At 41.5% G+C, this 19,137-nt stretch overlaps 1 protein-coding gene across 1 annotated transcript in view; it reads left to right on the top strand.

The window, feature by feature from the left end:
• The window catches only part of MARCHF6 (membrane associated ring-CH-type finger 6), a 125,734-nt gene that overhangs the window by 35,286 nt on the left and 71,311 nt on the right, over positions 1 to 19,137 (top strand). The window contains exons 5-6 of the mRNA XM_038388762.2: positions 2,987 to 3,059; positions 15,229 to 15,394. Coding sequence (XP_038244690.1) covers positions 2,987 to 3,059; positions 15,229 to 15,394 — 239 coding nt within the window. The remainder of the gene's footprint in view (positions 1 to 2,986; positions 3,060 to 15,228; positions 15,395 to 19,137) is intronic.

The raw sequence follows: 19,137 nt of genomic DNA, 5'->3' as shown, positions 1-19,137 counted from the left end.
AATAAATAAATCTACATTTGTAAGTTACACTTACAGGATAAAGAGATTGCACTACAGTACTTGTATGAGGTGAATTGAAAAATGCTATTTCTTTTATCTTTTTTACAGTGCAAATATTTGTAACCGAAAATTATAATATAAAGTTGGCACTGTACAGTTTATATTCTGTGTTGTAATAGAAATCAATATATTTGAAAATGCAGAAAACATCCAAAAATATTTAATACATTTCAATTGGTGTTCTATTGTTTAACAGTGCGATTAATCACAATTAATTTTTGATTTAACTGAGTGAGTTAACTGTGATTAATCAACAGCCCGAGTCTCAATCCAAAGGGCCCTCCCAAAACAAACATGAAACTACATTTTTTATAATATAAATAAAACAAATGTTTAACAAAACACCCCTGGAATTAAGATAGGTGCATGCTAGCTGTCACCCTGATAGTATATTCTATCCCTTTCTCCTACCCTTCTAGATTGTCTCCTCTTTGATGCCAGGACCTTGTTTTCCTCTATATTTGGAAGCGCCTAACATTCTAGGTGTTACTGCAATGTACAGAAGTTATTAGGGCCCTACCAAATTCTTGGCCATGAAAAATAAGTCATGGACCATGAAATCTGGTCTTTTCTGTGCTTTTACCCTATACTATACAGATTTCACAGAGCCTGACCAGTGTTTCTCAAATTGGGGGTCCTGACCCAAAAGGGAGTTTCAGGGGGGTCACAAGGTTATTTTAGGGGCATTGCGTTATTGCCATCCTTACTTCTGTGCTGCTTTCAGAGCTGGGCAGCTGGAGAGCGGCAGCTGTTGGCGGGGCGCCTAGCTCTGAAGGCAGCGACCTGCCAGCAGTGCAGAAGTAAGGGTAGCAATACCATACCATGCCACCCCTTACATCGGTGCTGCTGCCTTCAGAGCTAGCAGCCAGAAAGAGACAGCTGCTGACTGAGGGCCCAGCTCTGCAGGCAGCAGCACTGAAGTAAGGTGGCAATACTATACCATGCCATCTTTACTTCTGCGCTGGGATCCTTCAGAGCTGGGATCCTCGCCAGCAGCCACTGCTCTCCAACTGCCCAGCTCTGAAGGCAGTACCGTCGCCACCAGCAGTGCAGAAGTAAGGGTAGCAGTACCACAACACTCTCTACAATAACCTTGATACTCCCCTACAGTTACAACACCGTGAAATTTCAGATTTAAATAGCTGAAATAATGAAATTTGTTTCAGAGTAGCAGCCGTGTTAGTCTGTATTCTCAAAAAGAAAAGGAGTACTTGTGGCACCTTAGAGACTAACAAATTTATTAGAGCATAAGCTTTCGTGAGCTACAGCTCACTTCATCGATGAAGTGAGCTGTAGCTCACGAAAGCTTATGCTCTAATAAATTTGTTAGTCTCTAAGGTGCCACAAGTACTCCTTTTCTTAATGAAATTTGTGATTTTTAAAATCCTATGACCATGAAATTGACCAAAATAAACCATGAATTTGGTAGGGCCTTAGATATAAGAACTAAGATGAAAATATTTCCCTTTTAAATTGGTTTCTGTACATAGAATGAGTGACTGCCAAAGCTGAACTTTGCATAACTATTGTGTAATCTGTCCCATTCCTTTTCTCTCCTTATCTTTCCCTTCCTAATCCTTTTATCCCTTAATTCACCTGTTTCCACTGATTTGTCCTCCCTCCTCTTTTTCCCATGTCTCCATTCATAATCTCCTCTTCTCCAATCACAATTCTGTCTCTCTCCCTTGTCCTTTCACTCTTCCTACCCCTCTCTCATACTCTTCCTCTCACTTCAAGTATGTCTATACTTTGAGCTGGGTGTTTGACTCCCAGTTCGAAGAGATTTACCTGCGCTAGATCTAAATGAGCTAGCACGCTAAAAAGAGTGCAACTGTGGCAGATGGAGGGGCTGGTCACCTCAAGTATCATACCTCTCAATCCCCAGACTCTGAAATGAGGGGCAGTGACCATCAAAATGAACAACAGTAAGGGACAACATACCTTGAAATGAGGGACACAGTGAGGGATCTCACCTCTTCTTTTTTTTCTTTTTTTTTTTTAAATTGAACACAGTTTTATTTTAAAAATGTATATATGTACAAGCATACGAATAGCCTGAAACTTACTATAATGAAACTAAATTACTCTGAGTATGAAGAGAATCCTTTATTTTATTGTAAATAGTGGCTTTTTACATAAAGTCCAGTGGCTCAGATGCTCACTCTTGTGTTTAGTGTCAGAGACTCCTAGCCTGCCCCCTGTCTACAGACCTCTGCTCCTCTCCCCCTTTAATTATTGAATAAAAGTGAAACTTTTCTCCATATGCTGACTCCTGGAGCTAATCCCAGGGGATTTGCATCAGTACAAGTTTGGATATCAGAGTAGAGTGGTAAATAAAGCAAAGTGGAGCAACGCTTGGTCACTTGTTCAAAGAAATAAGTATTTTTGTAGAAATAAGCGCATCTTTGAAGTGATTCATTTTATAAGATAGGCTCTGTGAATGTGTTAATGTTTCATTTTTGGGGTTCTCTTTCTGAAGAATGGCAGAAGTGCTCTCTATAGGCTTTAAATATCACACCATAAAATGTTAAGATTCCTGGAGTATGTTCAGTATAGTCAACTAACTTAAAAAAGCTGGTGGTGTTCCATGTACTGTGTGCGCATCAGGCGAGGCCTTGGTCCTTGTGCAAGTTAGAGATTTATGGTCAACTCAAGCTTGTATCTTGCAAGGACAGCCATCCACGCCAGTGCTGGAACTTATGTGAATAACAACTATATTGTGATATCTTTTGTGACTTACGTCTGAATGAAATCTTTTTGTACATCTGTATTGGTTCTCACCAATTGGTTTTAGCTTCTGTCCCAGAGGTAAATTGTTACTAGTGCTAAGAAACAATCTGTAATAAACTAGTAATGGCCGCTTTTGAGAGTGTTCTTCCCTCGTAACTGAGGGTATTTACAGCACTTTGGGTTTTTTTTTGTACAGGCCGTATCTACAAGTGCTTGTTTACTGGCTCCGTGAGCTCACTATTGACACTGCCGTTAGATATGCTGTCAACGTAAGTACTAACCAGCCTGATATACGTGACTTTTTAACTAGATGCCTGTTAAAGTTGTTGCTTTTGGTACTCTCAATTCCCAGTTCTTTTTCATTATTCTTTTACTTTACACCTTCTTATACCGGCTGCTACTACTATCATCTTTGCCGTAGCGAGGAGAGCTAGCCAGCTGGTTCACGGCTGTGCTACAACTTTCCTGTTTTTGAAGTGCTGATGTGCAGGATTATTTGAAGGATGAACAAATCAGACTTATAGAACAGGGCCTGGATAATGCTGTTTCATATTATATACTTATGTGGTTTATTCAGCCTTAGGAATACTTGCTATGGTGTAAAGTTGCACTTCAATTTTTTAAAAACTTAATTTTCTTTAATTAAACTGCAGCAGAGCCTATTCTAAAGATTTTAGAATTATAGCCATCTTTTATGTAATTTTCCTATTCGTTATTTTATACCATATGACCTTCTAAAATATGGGATCCTTCACGATTTTCCTGTTGCTTAATTTCATTTTATATTGCTATGTACTAAATTTAATCTTTCCATGGGGATTCCATAAAGATTTGAATTGATTGGCCTTTCTTTTAACTGGCCATTTCAGTGTTCCACACATCAAACTCTACATAATATTATCACCCTTGTGATTTTTTTTTTGTTCGTTTGTGTGTTTTTTTCCTTCCAGATCATTATTAAAAGAATTAGATCACTGGTCCATGCTAGTCACCAATTCAGTCTCAGATTGCTTTTGTATTTTAACTGAATTATTTATGAGGTTAATGCAGATGGATGCCAGGCACTGACAGAGCCAGGTGTAAGCCAAGCAGACATTGAACAAAGTTCTGCTAGCTCCCCTTGCATTTTGGCCAATGCTTTCAATTCTACCTTAAAGCACCCAGTCTTGGAGTTTTGAGTTACATTTCAAGTCAGGCTCTGTTGACATCTGTCAAGGTTCCTTCCCCACTCTGAACTCTAGGTTACAGATGTGGGGACGTGCATGAAAACCTCCTAAGCTTATTTTTACCAGCTTAGGTTAAAACTTCCCCAAGGTACAAACTATTTTCCTTTTTCCCTTGGACTTTATTGCTGCCACCACCAAACGTCTAATAAATATATAACCGGGAAAGAGCCCGCTTGGAAACGTCTTTCCCTCCCAAATCCTCCCAAACCCTACACCCCCTTTCCTGGGGAAGGTTTGATAAAAATCCTCACCAATTTGCATAGGTGAACGCAGACCCAAACCCTTGGATCTTAAGATCAATGAAAAAGCGATCGGTTTCTTAAAAGAAGAATTTTAGTAGAAGAAAATGTAAAAGAATCACATGTAAAATCAGAATGGTAAATACCTTACAGGGTAATTGGATTCAAAACCATAGAGAATCCCTCTAGGCAAAAGTAAGTACAAAGTAGTTAAAGTACAAAAAGACACAAAAACAGGAATATCGATTCCATTCAGCACAGCTTATTTTCTCAGCCATTTAAACAAACAGAATCTAACACATATCTAGCTAGATTACTTATTAAGTTCTAAGACTCCATTCCTGTTCTGTTCCCGGCAAAAGCATCACACAGACAGACAGAGAGCCTTTGTTTCTCCCCTCCCACCTCCCCCCCCCCAGCTTTGAAAGTATTTTGTCTCCTCATTGGTCATTTTGGTGAGGTGCCAGCGAGGTTATCCTAGCTTCTTAACCCTTTACACGTAAAAGGGTTTTTCCTCTGGCCAGGAGGGATTTTAAAGGTGTTTACCCTTCCCTTTATATTTATGACATCATCCTTTTTTTTTATGGGGACAGAGACTCACTAGGATGAGAACACAGTACAGATTTCCCCTGTGACTCACTAATAAATCCAGATTTGAACTCATCATTTGGGGGGAGAAATCTGAAGCCAAACTATTTTTTCTCATATGCTCTTGGTTTTTGATATCCAACCATTTCCTCCCCAGGTATAGGTCCTGATTTTAGCAAGCCTTATCTAACTTAAGCAGTTGTTTCGTTTGGACCACTTGTGCTTAAATACCTTGCTCACTTGGAGCCAGAAAGTGTTGTGAGTGGTTGAACAAGCATAATAGAAGACAGTGCCGAGATGGGGGAGACAGTGGGGAGCAGCTTCTGAAGCAGATCTAAGTTATGGAAAGGAAAAAAAAGCAGCAGTTCAGACAGGTTCTACCATTTTATATTTTGGTTAGGTTAGTTCAGAGGATAAAGCTTCTCAGAAAATGGCAAAATATTGTATGTTTAGTCCTTAGCACTTAAACACTTCACATACTATATAATGTAGAATGAAAACCTGCTAGCAGGAGTCTAGTCTTCCAGAAGGTCACCTACCTTTTATTTTCTAACTTGCATTTTTTCTTTTCATTTGGCTGATCTTTGCAACTTGCTCTACTGATTCCTTCCCTGACACCCCTCTTCATTAAATACTTGAAAAATTACCTTTTGTGCCACCATCTAATATTTTAACATTATTGACTTCATTCTGTAATCATTCTAATTTAACATTTGTTTGTGCAATAGCTGATTTTAACTCCTTGGGGGTTCATGGAGATTGAAAGGAAAATTGAAGCTGTCAAGCAGAACTTGTACTGTATCAAATCTGAAATGAACATTGCTAAACTAAACTAAATTGTTTCTTCTAGTAATTTAATTTGCGAGTATCTTTTGTGTTTCTCTTGTTATTCTTAAGGACTATTTTCCTTGAGTTTCTCCTCCTGCTTTATCCTGTAGTGAGTCAAATCCTCTTACAAAAATGTCTCCATGGAATAAGTAGTTCTTCAAGTGGTGTCCCTGTGGATGCTCCACTTTATGGGGCACCTCTTCACTTTTGATTGGAGATTTTTGATAGCAGTGTTTCTTCTCCTGGTACATGCACCCTACAAGTACTCATGCTCTGTACCAAGGCTATTTTGGGCTGGGTGGGTGAACTGCCCACAGTTCCTTCTCAGCCATGCTGTCTACAATATTCCTGTTTGTTGTGTACCTGTTTCCCCCTTTTATTAGTATTTTTGCTTTATAGATGGCTCTTCGTACTAGCAATAGTAGTAGGTTTAGTACCTTATAGTTGGAATGTTTGTTCTCCTTTTCCTCTTTCCTTTTTTCTTAAAAAAAACAAAACCCCGCACATTTTTGTTTTTTCCTTTTTCCCTGTTGAGTGACTTGAACAACTTTTTCTTCTGTTGAGGATACCGGATTCCCTGAAGATTTAAAAGGTGCCTCTTTTGTTGAGAAGCAGTCTCTGTGAGTGGTGGTCACTTGCAACGAATACAATACTCTCACATTCCAAGCAAGTGTAAAATCTGCTCTCCTTTTTAAGGGTAGATCCTGTAGAAACAAGGAAATTAAATATAGACTATTAATGAGGGAGCAAGCCTTAAGACCAACTTCCGACCTGGATACAGAGAATCCTGTGCCCCATCATCATCGAGATCACGGTCACCTAGAGCTTCCAAGGGGAAGATGGCACCAAAACCTTAGTCTTTCAACACTATCTTTGACTGAGTTACCAATAACTGCACTGCTCGTACTGAGAGCTTCCCACTCCAGGTATAAGGAGGGAGATAAAAGGAGCAAAACAGAGTTCCTCATTAAAGAAGATCTAGTTAATAGAGACAACAGGCCCTAAGAGGAGTGCAGGTGAGGCTCCAAGTACTTTGGGTACCGTGAAACATGTCAAGTCTTCAACTAAGTCACGTACCGCTGCAGTAAGCGGCTCGATACCGAAGACTGCTACTATGAAGAGATTGGCTTCAATGGAATCTTTGACCCCCTCGATACCAATGTCAGTGCCTTCCACAACAGCCTCTGCAACATCATTGGTGCTGATATCTAGTTCTGTTGAACTTCCAGTACTACAGAAATTCCTGTACCCAAAAGACTTTATGGTGCCAAATGAACCTGAATCTCTGCTCCTTGCAATCTCGGAGACACCTCTTGGTAGTGAGGTTGGCTGGGTCACTGACTGCTCATGCAGTTACCTCTTCTCCATCTTTGACAATCTACAAGGAAGAGTTCTCACCTCCTGTACAATATGTGGAGGAACATTCTGATTCAGTCTCTGAACTTCCTGTTAAAGGATCATCAATTTGTTCCAGGAGACATTATTCCCTGTTGCAGCTGGACACCAGATCCCTCCCTGCCAATTCTTGGGATCATCAGCTTGGATTCCTCCCTCCAGACCTCATGGGTTTCCCTCATTGGCCTTATTGGGATTGAGGGGCAATGTACCTCCAGCAATTTTGAGGAACCTCAGTTCAGCTCAAAGAAGACTCCTAGATTTGAAGGCCAGAATGGACCATCATGATCATCTATCTGAATTCCTACACATTTCAGGCCACAGAACCTCGCCCACCTGCTCCTGTAATGGACCCCTAACCTCTGGCTGAGTTATTGACATCCTCAAGTCATGATGGAAAGGCATCCAGTTACAGAGAATCCACCATTTACTCCACTTTAAACCTGCAAGTGACCCCTGCCTCATGCTACAAAGGAAGGTGAAAACCCCACACGGTCTCTGCGAATCTGACCCAGGAGAAAATTCCTTTCAGACCTCAAATGTGGTGGTCAGTTGGACCCTGAATATTTCAGCAAGACCCAGCAGCCAGACACCTGGAAAAGAATTTTTTATAGTAACTCAGAGCCCTCCCCATTTAGTGTCCCATCACTGACCATTGGGGATATTTACTACCAGCAGTTGCAGATTGGCTACATGCTTTTGTAGGCAGTCTCATCATACTGTCCACTCCATAAACTTATCAAGCTGCATCTTGAAGCCAGGTTTTTGGGGTTTTTTTGCCTCCTAACTTGAAAGGCTGTTCCAGAACTTCACTCCTCTGTTGGTTAGAAACCTTTGTCTAATTTCAAGCCTAAACTTGTTGATGGCTAGTTTATATCCATTTGTTCATGTCGATATTGGCACTCAACTTGAATAACTCTTTTCCTCCTTGACATTTATTTCTCTTATGTATGTATAGAGAGCAATCATATCTCCCTTCAGCCTTCTTTTGGTTAGGCTAAACAAGCCAAGTTCCTCGAGTTTCCTTGATAGCTTTACATTCCTCTGATCATCCTAGTAACCCTTCTCTGCCCCATTCTAGTTCAAATTCCTATTTCTTAAATGTACTCCTAGGGGGATTCTGTGCCGAAAAATGTTGTGCACAGTATTTTAAAATTCTGGATATTTGTTAAAATAACACAATATAATCACACCAGTTTCAATTATTTTGGTAATTTATTTCAAAATACCTGTCAGCAAGTATGTCTGCAACAGTACAGACGACAAAAAAGATTCCCCCAGCAGTAGAGAGTTAAAGAAACCCCTATGACAACCCAGTTCCTGTTTCTCTGTTATGCTTTTGTTGGGCGCCTTAGTCTGAATCTGTCACACATGCCACTAGGCACATCTTAGGGGGGAACTCTGCCATTCCGGTCTTAGGCACCAACCCGCAACCAGAACCCACCCCCACACCCACCACCCCGACCAGAAATCTGTACCCCTTCCCCTCCCCGGAGCCCACCCACAGGATGACCCCAGCTCAGAAACCTGCACCCTCTACTCCCTCTACCCCCACAGAGCCCATGTATCCATAGATATAAATAGCCTGATGCTGGGTCCTGGGCTTTTATGGAGTTTCTTGCCTCCCTCCTTCAGGATGTCCTCGGAGCCGCAGTAGCTGGGTTCTGCAGTCCCTAGTGACAGTAGCAGCTCTGCAGTACCAATTCTGCAAGGAAAAATGAAATTCTGTCCAGAACATTAATTCTGAGCAAATTCTGCATTGCACAGAAATGCAAATTTCCCCCAGGTGTAAACATGGGAGACCAGAATTGCATGCAGTATTCCAGATGAGGTTTTGCCAGTGCCTTATATAATGGTACTAACACTTCCCTACTTCTATTGGAAATACCTCGCCTGATGCGTCCTAGGACTGCATTAGTCTTTTTTCACAGCTGCATCACTTTGGCAGCTTACGGTTATCCTGTGATCAACCAAGGCACCCTGGTCTTTCTCCTCCTCTGTCACTTCCAACTGATAAATCCTCAGCTTATAGCATTCTTCTTGTTGCTCATCCATCTTGATCTGCAAGTCTTCCTTGTGAATTTTTTGACCTTGCTTGTGATGCAGGCTTCTGATAGTTTCTGTATCTTTGACTTTAAAGTAATTCTTCACATTCAGATCCTTGAGTCCAGTCCATTTCCCTAACTAACTCGCTTAATTTTTTTTTTAAAGTTAGCTCTTTTGAAATCAAGGATCCTAGTTGCAGACCTATTTTTGTTTATCCTTCCATTTAATTTAAACTGAATTAGCTCATGATCACATGAACAAAGTGTTCCCTACAATCAGTACTTCTATGAGGTTGTCACTCTTCACTAATGCCAGATCTAAAATGGCATCCTCACTTGTTGGTTCGGTGACTATTTAGTGAAGAAATCTGCCAGCTATCACATCCAGGAAAATCTGGGCCCTACCATTATTAGTAGCATTTGTCCTCCAATCTATATCTGGGAAATTAAAGTCTTCTATAATCACGCAATTCCCAGCAGTATTTATTTCATTAAAACATAAAAGAGGTCTCTGTCCATATCCAGATAGGATCCTAGGAGTCTGTAGCAGACCCCAAAAACAATCACAGGGACCCTCTGGTAGTTTTCTTCCCCAAAATGATTTTGACCCAGTCTTTTTTTTTTTTTTTTAAATCCATTCTATCCCTTCTAATTTCTTTAGTCTACCTCATCATTAATACTTCATCACCTTTGCCTTTATTTCTGTCTTTCCTAAGGAGCATATGCCTTTCAGTCCCTGTGCTCCAGTCATGACTACTATTCTACCAAGTTTCTGTTATCCCTATAATATTTGGTTTCACTTCCTGCACCAATAGTTCTAGTTCCTGCATTTTGTTACCCAGGCTCCTTGCATTGTTGTGCAGGGACCATAGCTGTTTGTGTTGCTTCGATCAGATTCTTTACTCGATTAGGTACAGTCATTCTACTACCAGCATTGCCTACCTGACTGTTAACATAAATGGATTGGTGCTCTTTCCTCTTAATACCCATTCTCCTACCCACTGCTGTTCCTTTCTCCAATGCTGTATTCTCCCTCTCTTGATTTGCCTCCCCACTCCCACGAATCAGGCGTGAAGATTACGTTAGCACCTCTCAATCATCTCCCCCAGATTCCTAGTTTACAGCTCTTTTAATCTGTTGTGCCAACCTCCATTCTAGAAGTCTGTTTTGCTCCCATCTCAGGTGGACTCACATGAACAGTCCTCTATTCATGCATGCTTCCCAATAGTCGAACATCCCAAAGCTCTCCTTATAGCACCATTGCCTGAGCCATCTGGTGATCATCACAATCTTGTCTTGCCTTGGTTGTTCTCGTCCTCCCACTGAAGATCACCTGAGCTTCCATTTCTTTAAGTGTCTTCCCCAGCTTGGCATAGTCTTCTTTGATAACATTCTAGCAAGAACCTAGCAGTATCATTTGTTCCCACGTGAAGGACAATCAGTGGATTCTTTCATGCTCCCATCAGGATACTCTTCAGCCATAGGTCCACAGCCCATATCTTAGGTCCTGGCAGATAGCACACCCTTCTGTTCTTCGGATCAGCTCTGGTGATAGGCTTATCCATTCTTTTTAATAGGGAGTCCTTATTCCTTGTTTACAGTCCATCCCTCCTCCCCATTCTGAGCCAGAGGAGACCTTTGAGAAGCAAGATGCAAAGGTTTACAAGGAGATAAGCCTCCTCACAAACATCTTGTCATCATCACTGGATGAGACATTAATGCTACCACTGCCATCATTAGCTGATGACATTACATAATTCCAGGATCTAATGAAGTGGGTGGCTGACACACTGCAAATTCCTGGAAGAAGTCCAGAATTCCCATCACTAACTCCTGGATATATTGCACACCTCTACTTCAGAATGGGTGGCACTGCCAATTAAGGAAGCTCTCCTGTAGCCAGCCATGTCCATCTGGTGAACTCCATCAATAGCCTCCCCAAGATGCAAGAGGGCTGATTTAAAAAACAAACAAAAAAAAAAAACCCCACAACTTTGGCCAGGGATTCTGAGTTTTTATTTTGTCATCAAGCACCAAATTCTTTGGTTATGGACATAGTCCATGAAAGGGGCAGGCAGCATACACAAAAAACCATGCCTTATAATATGAACCAGAAATGTCTGGCTGTATTTGGTCATAAGAGCTATTCCTCAGCAACACTTCAGTTCAGGGTAGCTAATCACGAAGCACAGATGTCAAAATACTGAATTACAAGAAGTTTAATTCTTTTGTTGATCAACAAAAGGAACAATGAGAACAGTTCCGCACCATAATAAGAGTGTGAGCTTTTGGCAGAACCTCACCTCAGGCTTCACTTGCTGCTGTGGACACCGAGCCAGGTCTATTTCCATCTCAGTAGTTATGAGACAAGCATCCTGGCTTCAGTTGCCTGGGTTTCTGTAGGAGGTACAATTTACTGTGGAAGCTTTACCTTTTAATGGCCAGAAGCTTTTCACAGATTCCACAGATGACTCACTTCATACCCTGAAGGACTCTAGGGCAACACTTAGCTCTTTAGGGATATACATGCCTGCAAATAAAAAGAAATTTAGCAGTTCTCAATTACAAAGATCCGACCTTGCTCAGTTTTCCACCTTTTGTAGGCCACTGGAACCACAAGCTAAGGTGGAGGTTTTCAAAGAAAAACCTGCAGCTACCTCAGTTGCTTCATCCCAGCCTTCAGTATCGTCCAGTTTTGATGATTTGATCAAGAGTCCACCTAATGAGCAGGTCTATCAGCTACATGATATGACCCCCTCCTTCAATTTGAACACCGCTTCTCTGTATTTCATCAAGCCTGAGAGGCTTGGACAAATGGGTAATGAAGGCCGTTACTTCGGACTATCCAGTTTATCTCCACCCCACCATTCCAATCCCCTTCCTTGTCCCTCTTCAGGAACCCCTCTCGCGAGCAATTGCTGACACTGTAAATCTCATCATTTCTAAGTCTAGGGCCGTGGAGCCAGTCCCACTTCAGCATAGGGGAAAAGGGTTCATTCAAGATGTTTTCTGATACCCAAGAAAAAAGGAGGTTGATACTAGATCTCAGACCATTGAACAAACATGTCAGGCATCTAAAATTCAGGGTGATGTCCCTAGCAGATATAATTCTCTCCCTGGAATTAGGGGACTGGTTTCCAATCCTTCACCTCAAAGATGCCTGCTTCCACAATTCATCCTTCTCACAAAAGATTTCTTCGTTTTACTTACAATCACAATCATTGCCAGTACTGTTTCCTGCCCTTTGGCCTGCCCATCCACTCCAAGCATGTTCTAAAAAATCATGGCAGTCGTAGCTGCCTACCTCTGTTGTCTAGGAATAACTATCTTTCTGTACTTCGATGACTGGCTCCTCAAGTGTCAGTCGTATCAGGAGGTATGGTAGGCAGTTCAAACAACTTCACTGTTCTGAAGTATAGGCCTGCAGATAACTCTCAAAGTCAGTCTTTACCCTTGCACAACTAATTATCTATAGGAGTACTTCTGGATTTGATAATGGATAGATCTTATCTCCTTCTCAACAGGTTCCTTCCTCTTAAAGAACCTTATGCAAAGAGTGCAGCTCAGCCCTCAAGTTCCAGGAACGGCATGTCTGCAAATGCTGGGACACATGGTAGCTTGTGTTTTTGTGACACAAAATGCCAGATTGCATCTTCAGTATCTCCAGAGGTGTCTCAAGACTGTTTATGTACCCAACATACATAGTTGCAGCAAGCTGGTATCTTTTTTGATAGCAGTCACTCACCTGGTCGATGAATCCATTCAGAATTTGTGCAGGAATTCCTATGGTCATATTAACATTGGACAATTCCCTTTTGGGATGGGGAGCATGTTTGGGTACTCACACAGACCATGGCAAATGGTCACAACAGGAACAGTGCTTATATATCAATCTGTTGGAATTAATGGTGGTCAGAAAGGCTTGCCTCCAGTTTCTTCCCCTATTCAAAACAATTCCATCAAGATCATGACAGCATAGCTTGTGTGTATTATATCGGTTGTCAGGGCAGAGCGCATATACCCTCATTCTGCACCAAAACAATAAAGATTTGTAACTGGTGTGTAGCCAATCAGATAGTCATCTCAGCTTGTTACCTCCTGGGTATATACAACACCATGGCGGACAACCTGAGTAGACATTTCTCCCTTAATTAGAGTGAGAGTTGTACTTGAGTCCCCAGTGAAATATTCCCAACTTGAGGATTTCCAGAGGCCAGTCTTATTTATTTATTTATTTATTTATTTATTTATTTTGCTGCAGAATGCAACACAAAATGCAGGAAATTCTGTTCCAGCCTGGGGCTCAGTCCTCACCCTCTGGGAGATGCTTTCCTCATTATGTGGACAAAAGGTCTTTTCTGTGCATATCCTTCAACTCCCATTGCTCTTAAAGGTCCTTATCAAGATCACACAGGACCAATCTAAAGTAATTTCAGTTGGACCAACTTGGCCAAGACAAGTTTGGGTTATTTACCTCATCAAACTTACTTCTCACCCTTTGTGGTGGTTTCCAATCAAACATTAACTGTTGTCTCAGGATGCGGATCAGACTTTTCACCCAGTCTGAATATGCTGCAACTACAAGCTTGGTTTCTTAATGGTTTTAGGGAGTGGAGACCACGTGCTTATAGGAAGCACAAAATATAGTGTTAAATAGCAGAAAGGAATCTACTAGACATACTTACCTTCAGAAATGGAGAAGATATAACCTTTGGTCTAACCATAGATTCATAGATACTAAGGTCAGAAGGGACCATTCTGATCATCTAGTCCGACCTCCTGCACAGCGCAGGCCACAGAATCTCACCCACCCACTCGTATGAAAAACCTCAGCTATGTCTGAGCTATTGAAGTCCTTAAATCATGGTTTAAAGACTTCAAGGAGCAGAGAAGCCTCCCTCAAGTCAACCATGCCCCATGCTACAGAGGAAGGCGAAAACCTCCAGGGCCTCTCCAATCTGCCCTGGAGGAAAATTCCTTCCCATCTTTCTTCTGTCCAATCATCTCTTTCATCAATCTTGGATTACCTGTTGGAAGTAAAAAATTCAGACCTTTGTGTGAGTTCCATCAAAGTTCATTAGGGGCAGTAACAGCTTCCCATGTGCTAATAGACAGTTTCTTGGTATTTGCTCATCCAACCACAGTGAGATTCCTAAGAGGATTTATCAGTCTTTTTTTCTTCCAGATTAGAGCCCTTATATCACTCTGGGATCTCACCCTGGTTCTTTACCATCTCATGAAACAACCCTTTGAGCCATTAACTTCGTGCTCACTGCTACCTCTGTCTATGAAGACAGCCTTCTTGGTAGCCATAAGTTGTGTGCGAAGGGTTGGGGAGATGGGGGCTTTAATGGAAGGCTCTCCCTTTACTTTGTTTTTCATGGAGAAGGTATCTTTATGATGTCATCAAAAGTTCTTACCTAAGGTGTTCTCCGAATTTTATATCAACCAAACTGTTTACCTTCTGTTTCTTTTTCTAAGCCACATCAGTCTACAAAGGAGTGTGCTTTTCATACACCAGGTTTTAAGAGGGCATTAGACTTTCACTTATATGAGACTAAGTCATTTAGGAAGACTCCCTAGACTTTGTTTATATTCCAGATATGTGTAAGGGAGCCCCTGTCTCCACGAAGAGATTTTCAAAATGAGTCTCTGGATGTATTATTGCCTGTTAAGGGAGAGGTAACCTCAGCGAAACTGTAAGAGTGACTGTGCACTCTGCTGGATCACAGTCTATGGCTGTAGTTGTACTCAGAGATGTTCCCATTGTTGAAATCTGCAGGGCTGCAACATTAACCAAAGCATTTGATAATTTGCAAAGGGGTTAAGATAAACAGTGTTGTGAATTGATTTAATTTCAAATATATGCAGTTTTCTAAGGTAAAATAGTCTTCTAAGAACATTTGTTTTCTTCATTTTTTCCTTTGAAACAGAAATATTACTTACATATATATTTCTTACTAAAGGAGCTGGGAAACATAGCTCTTCAGATCACAAAATGAGAACTTGGAATCCCTCAGTCACAATCAATTAAACTATGTGAGCAAAAATAATTGGAAATAGTTTTTGGTTTTTTTTTTAAAACAAAATATATTAACATAAATGTCTTTTTAACAGGGAAAATTTATTGGCAGACTGTTTACAGGGTTGTTTTGTGGTCACATGCACACTCTGTGCATTTATCAGTCTAGTGTGGTTACGTGAACAGATTGTCCATGGAGGAGCACCACAGTGGTTGGAACAAAATCAACAGCCACCGAATGGTCTTGGCCAACAGAATGAGGTAAAAGTTTGTAAAATGTCCATTGGTTTAAATTAAAGCTGGGAGGGGGGAGGGGATGTCCACATGGAAAAAATAAATGGTAAAAAATCTGTCCATTTCAGCTTATACATTTTACTGCAAGGGGATCCTATTTCTACACGTTCAAATATACACTCCTCTGTAACGAGGAGTCCGGTGGCACCTTAAAGACTAACAGATTTATTTGGGCATAAGCTTTCGTGGGTAAAAAAACCTCACTTCTTCAGATGCATGGAGTGAAAATTACAGATACAGGCATAAATATACTGGCACATGAAAAGAAGGGAGTTATCTTACAGGTGGAGAACCAGTGTTGACAAAGCCAATTCTGTCAGGGTGGATGTGGTCCACTCCGAATAATTGATGAGGAAGTGTCAATACCAAGAGAGAGGAAATTGCTTTTGTAGTGAGCCAGCCACTCCGAGTCCCTATTCAAGTCCAAATTAATGGTGTTAAGTTTGCAAATGAATTGTTTGTTCTGCAGTTTCTCTTTGAAGTCTGTTTTTGAAGTTTTGTTGTTTTTTTTTGTAGCAGGATGGCTACTTTTAAATCTATTATTGAATGTCCAGGGAGATTGAAGTGTTCTTGTATTGACTTTTGTATGTTACCATTCCTAATGCCTGATTTGTCCATTTATTCTCTTATGTAGAGACTGTCCGGTTTGGCCAGTATAAGTGGCAGAGCGGCATTGATGGCACATGATTGCACATATCACATTAGTAGATATGCAGGTGAATGAACCCTGATGGTGTGACTAATGTGGTTGGTTTCTATGATGGTGTCGTTAGAGTAGATATGGGGACAGAATAGGCAATGGGGTTTGTTACAGGGATTGGTTCCTAGGTTAATGTTTCTGTGGTGTGGTGTGTAGTTGTTGGTGAGTATTTGCTTCAGGTTGGGGGGCTGTCTGTAAGCGAGGACTGGCCTGCCTCCCAAAGTCTGTGAGAGTGAGGGATCATTTTCCAGGATAGGTTGTAGATCGTTGATGATGTGCTGGAGAGGTTTTAGTTGGGGGCTGTACGTGATGGCCAGTGGTGTTCTGTTATTTTCCTTGTTGGGCCTGTCCTGTAGTAGGTGACTTCTGGGTACCAGTCTCGCTCTGTAGGTCTGTTTCCTCACTTCCCCAGATGGGTATTGTAGTTTTAAGAATGCTTGATAAAGCTCTTGTAGGTGTTTGTCTCTGTCTGAGGGATTGGAGGAAATGTGGTTTTATCTTGGGGCTTGGCTGTAGACAATGAATCATGTGATGTGTCCTGGATGGAAGCTGGAGGTAAGTATAGTGGTCAGTAGGTTTCCGTTATAGGGTGGTGGTTATGTGACTATCGCTTATTTGCACTATAGTGTCCAGGAAGTAGATCTGTTGTGTGGACTGGTCCAGGCTGAGGTTGATATTGGGGTGGAAATTGTTGAAATCCAAGAGGAGTCCTTCAAGGGCCCCCTTCCCTTGGGTCCATATGATGAAGATGTCATCAATGTAGCGCAAGTAGAGGAGGGGCACTAGGGGACAAGAGTTGAGGAATTGTTGTTCTAAGTTAGCCATAAAAATGTTGGCATACCGTGGGGCCATGTGGGTACCCATAACAGTGCCGCTTATTTGAAGGTATAAGTTTTGCCCAAATCTGAAATGTTTGGGGTGAGGACAAAGTCACAAAGCTCAGCCACCAGGTGTGCCGTGGCCTCTTCAGGGATACTGTTCCTGACAGCTTGATAGTCCATTCTTGTGTCGAATATTGATGTAAAGAGTTTCTACATCCATAGTGGCCAGGATGGTGTTTTCAGGAAGAATACCAATGCATTGTTGTTTCCTCAGAAAGTCATGGTATCTCGAAGATAGTTAGGAGTGCTGGTAGCGTAGGGTCTGAGGAGAAAGTCCAAATAGTCAGATAATCCTGCTGTAAGAGTGCCACTGCCTGAGATGATGGGGCATCCAGGATTTTCAGGTTTATGGATCTTGGGTAGCAGATAGAATACCCCTGGTCGGGGCTCTAGGGGTCTGTCTGTGTAGATTTGTTCCTGTGTATTGCAGGGAGTTTCTTGAGCAGATGGTGTAGTTTCTTTTCTCAGTGGGATTGGAGGATAGTGACCTGTGGAATGTCGTGCTGGAGAGTTGCCTGGCAGCGACCTGTTCATGATGACTACAGCACCTTCTTTGTCAGCCCCTTTGATTATTATGTCAGAGTTGTTTCTGAGGCTATGGATGGCATTGCGTTCTGTACAGCTGAAGTTATGGGGAAAATGATGCTGTTTGTTTCAGCCTTGCACATCTGCAGAAGCACTCTATGTAGAAGTCCAGTCTGTCATGTCGACCGTCAGGAGGAGTCGGTGCAAAATTCTTCTTCTTGTAGTGTTGGTAGGAGGGTTCCTGTGGATCAATGTTCTGTTCAGTGGTGTGTTGAAAATATTCCTTGAGTCGGAGACAGCAAAAGTAGGCTTCCAGATCATTGCAGAACTGTGTAATGTGCATGGGGGTGGTGGTGCAGAAAGAGAGTCCCCAAGATAGGACAGGTTTCAGAGTAGCAGCCGTGTTAGTCTGTATTCGCAAAAAGAAAAGCAGTACTTGTGGCACCTTAGAGACTAACAAATTTATTAGAGCATAAGCTTTCGTGAGCTACAGCTCACTTCATCGGCATCCGATGAAGTGAGCTGTAGCTCACGAAAGCTTATGCTCTAATAAATTTGTTAGTCTCTAAGGTGCCACAAGTACTGCTTTTCTTTTTGCAAGATAGGACAGAGTCTTCTGCCTGGCTAAGTGTGTGGTTGGATAGATTAACAATATTGTTGGGTGAGTTAAGAGTACCACTGTTGTAGCCCCCTGTGAAATGTAGGAGTTTAGATAGTTTACTGTCCTTTTTCCTCTGTAGAGAAGTAAAGTGTGCATTGTAAATGGCTTGTCTTGTTTTTGTAAAGTCCAGCCATGTGAAAGTTTGTGTGGAAGATTGGTTTTGTATGAGACTCTCCAATTTTGAGAGCTCATTCTTGATCTTCTCCTGTTTGCTGTATAGAATGCTGTTCAGGTAGTTCCTCAGTTTCTTTGAGAGTGTTGGCACAATCTCTCACCATAGTCAGTGTAGTATGTCGATTGCAATGGATTTTTTACCTTCAGTGCATTTGGTATGATGTCCATCTGTTTGCACTTGGAGAGGAGGATGTCTGTCTGTATCTGTGCGAGTAGGAGCCAGTAGGAGAACACTTCAATCTCCCTGGACATTCAATAATAGATTTAAAAGTAGCCATCCTTCAACAAAAAAACTTCAGAGAGAAACTGCAGAGCTACAATTCATTTGCAAATTAAACCCATTAATTTGGGCTTGAATAGGAACTGGGAGTGGCTGGCTCACTACAAAAGCAATTTCCCCTTTCTTGGTATTGACACCTCTTCATCAATTATTGGGAGCGGACCACATCTACCCTGACTGAATTGGCCTTGTCAACACTGGTTCTCCACTTGCAAGGTAACTCCCTTCTCTTCATGTGCCAGTATATTTATGCCTGAATCTGTAATTTTCACTCCATGCATCTGAAGAAGTGGGATTTTTTTACTCACAAAAGCTTATGCCCAAATAAATCTGTTAATCTTTAAAGTGTCACCAGCCTCCTTGTTGTTTTTGTGGATATAGACTAACACGGCTACCCCTCTGATATTTAGTCCTATGTAAATTCACAAGGGTAATGTGATCTCAGCTGTAATGTGTACAGTATGCATCCCTGAACCATTATAAAATGTA

This window comes from Dermochelys coriacea, chromosome 2 (assembly GCF_009764565.3).
Source record: "Dermochelys coriacea isolate rDerCor1 chromosome 2, rDerCor1.pri.v4, whole genome shotgun sequence".
Classification (NCBI taxonomy): Eukaryota; Metazoa; Chordata; order Testudines; family Dermochelyidae; genus Dermochelys; species Dermochelys coriacea.
Note: the sequence above shows the minus strand (reverse complement) of the source record. Positions and strands in the feature narration are given on the sequence as shown.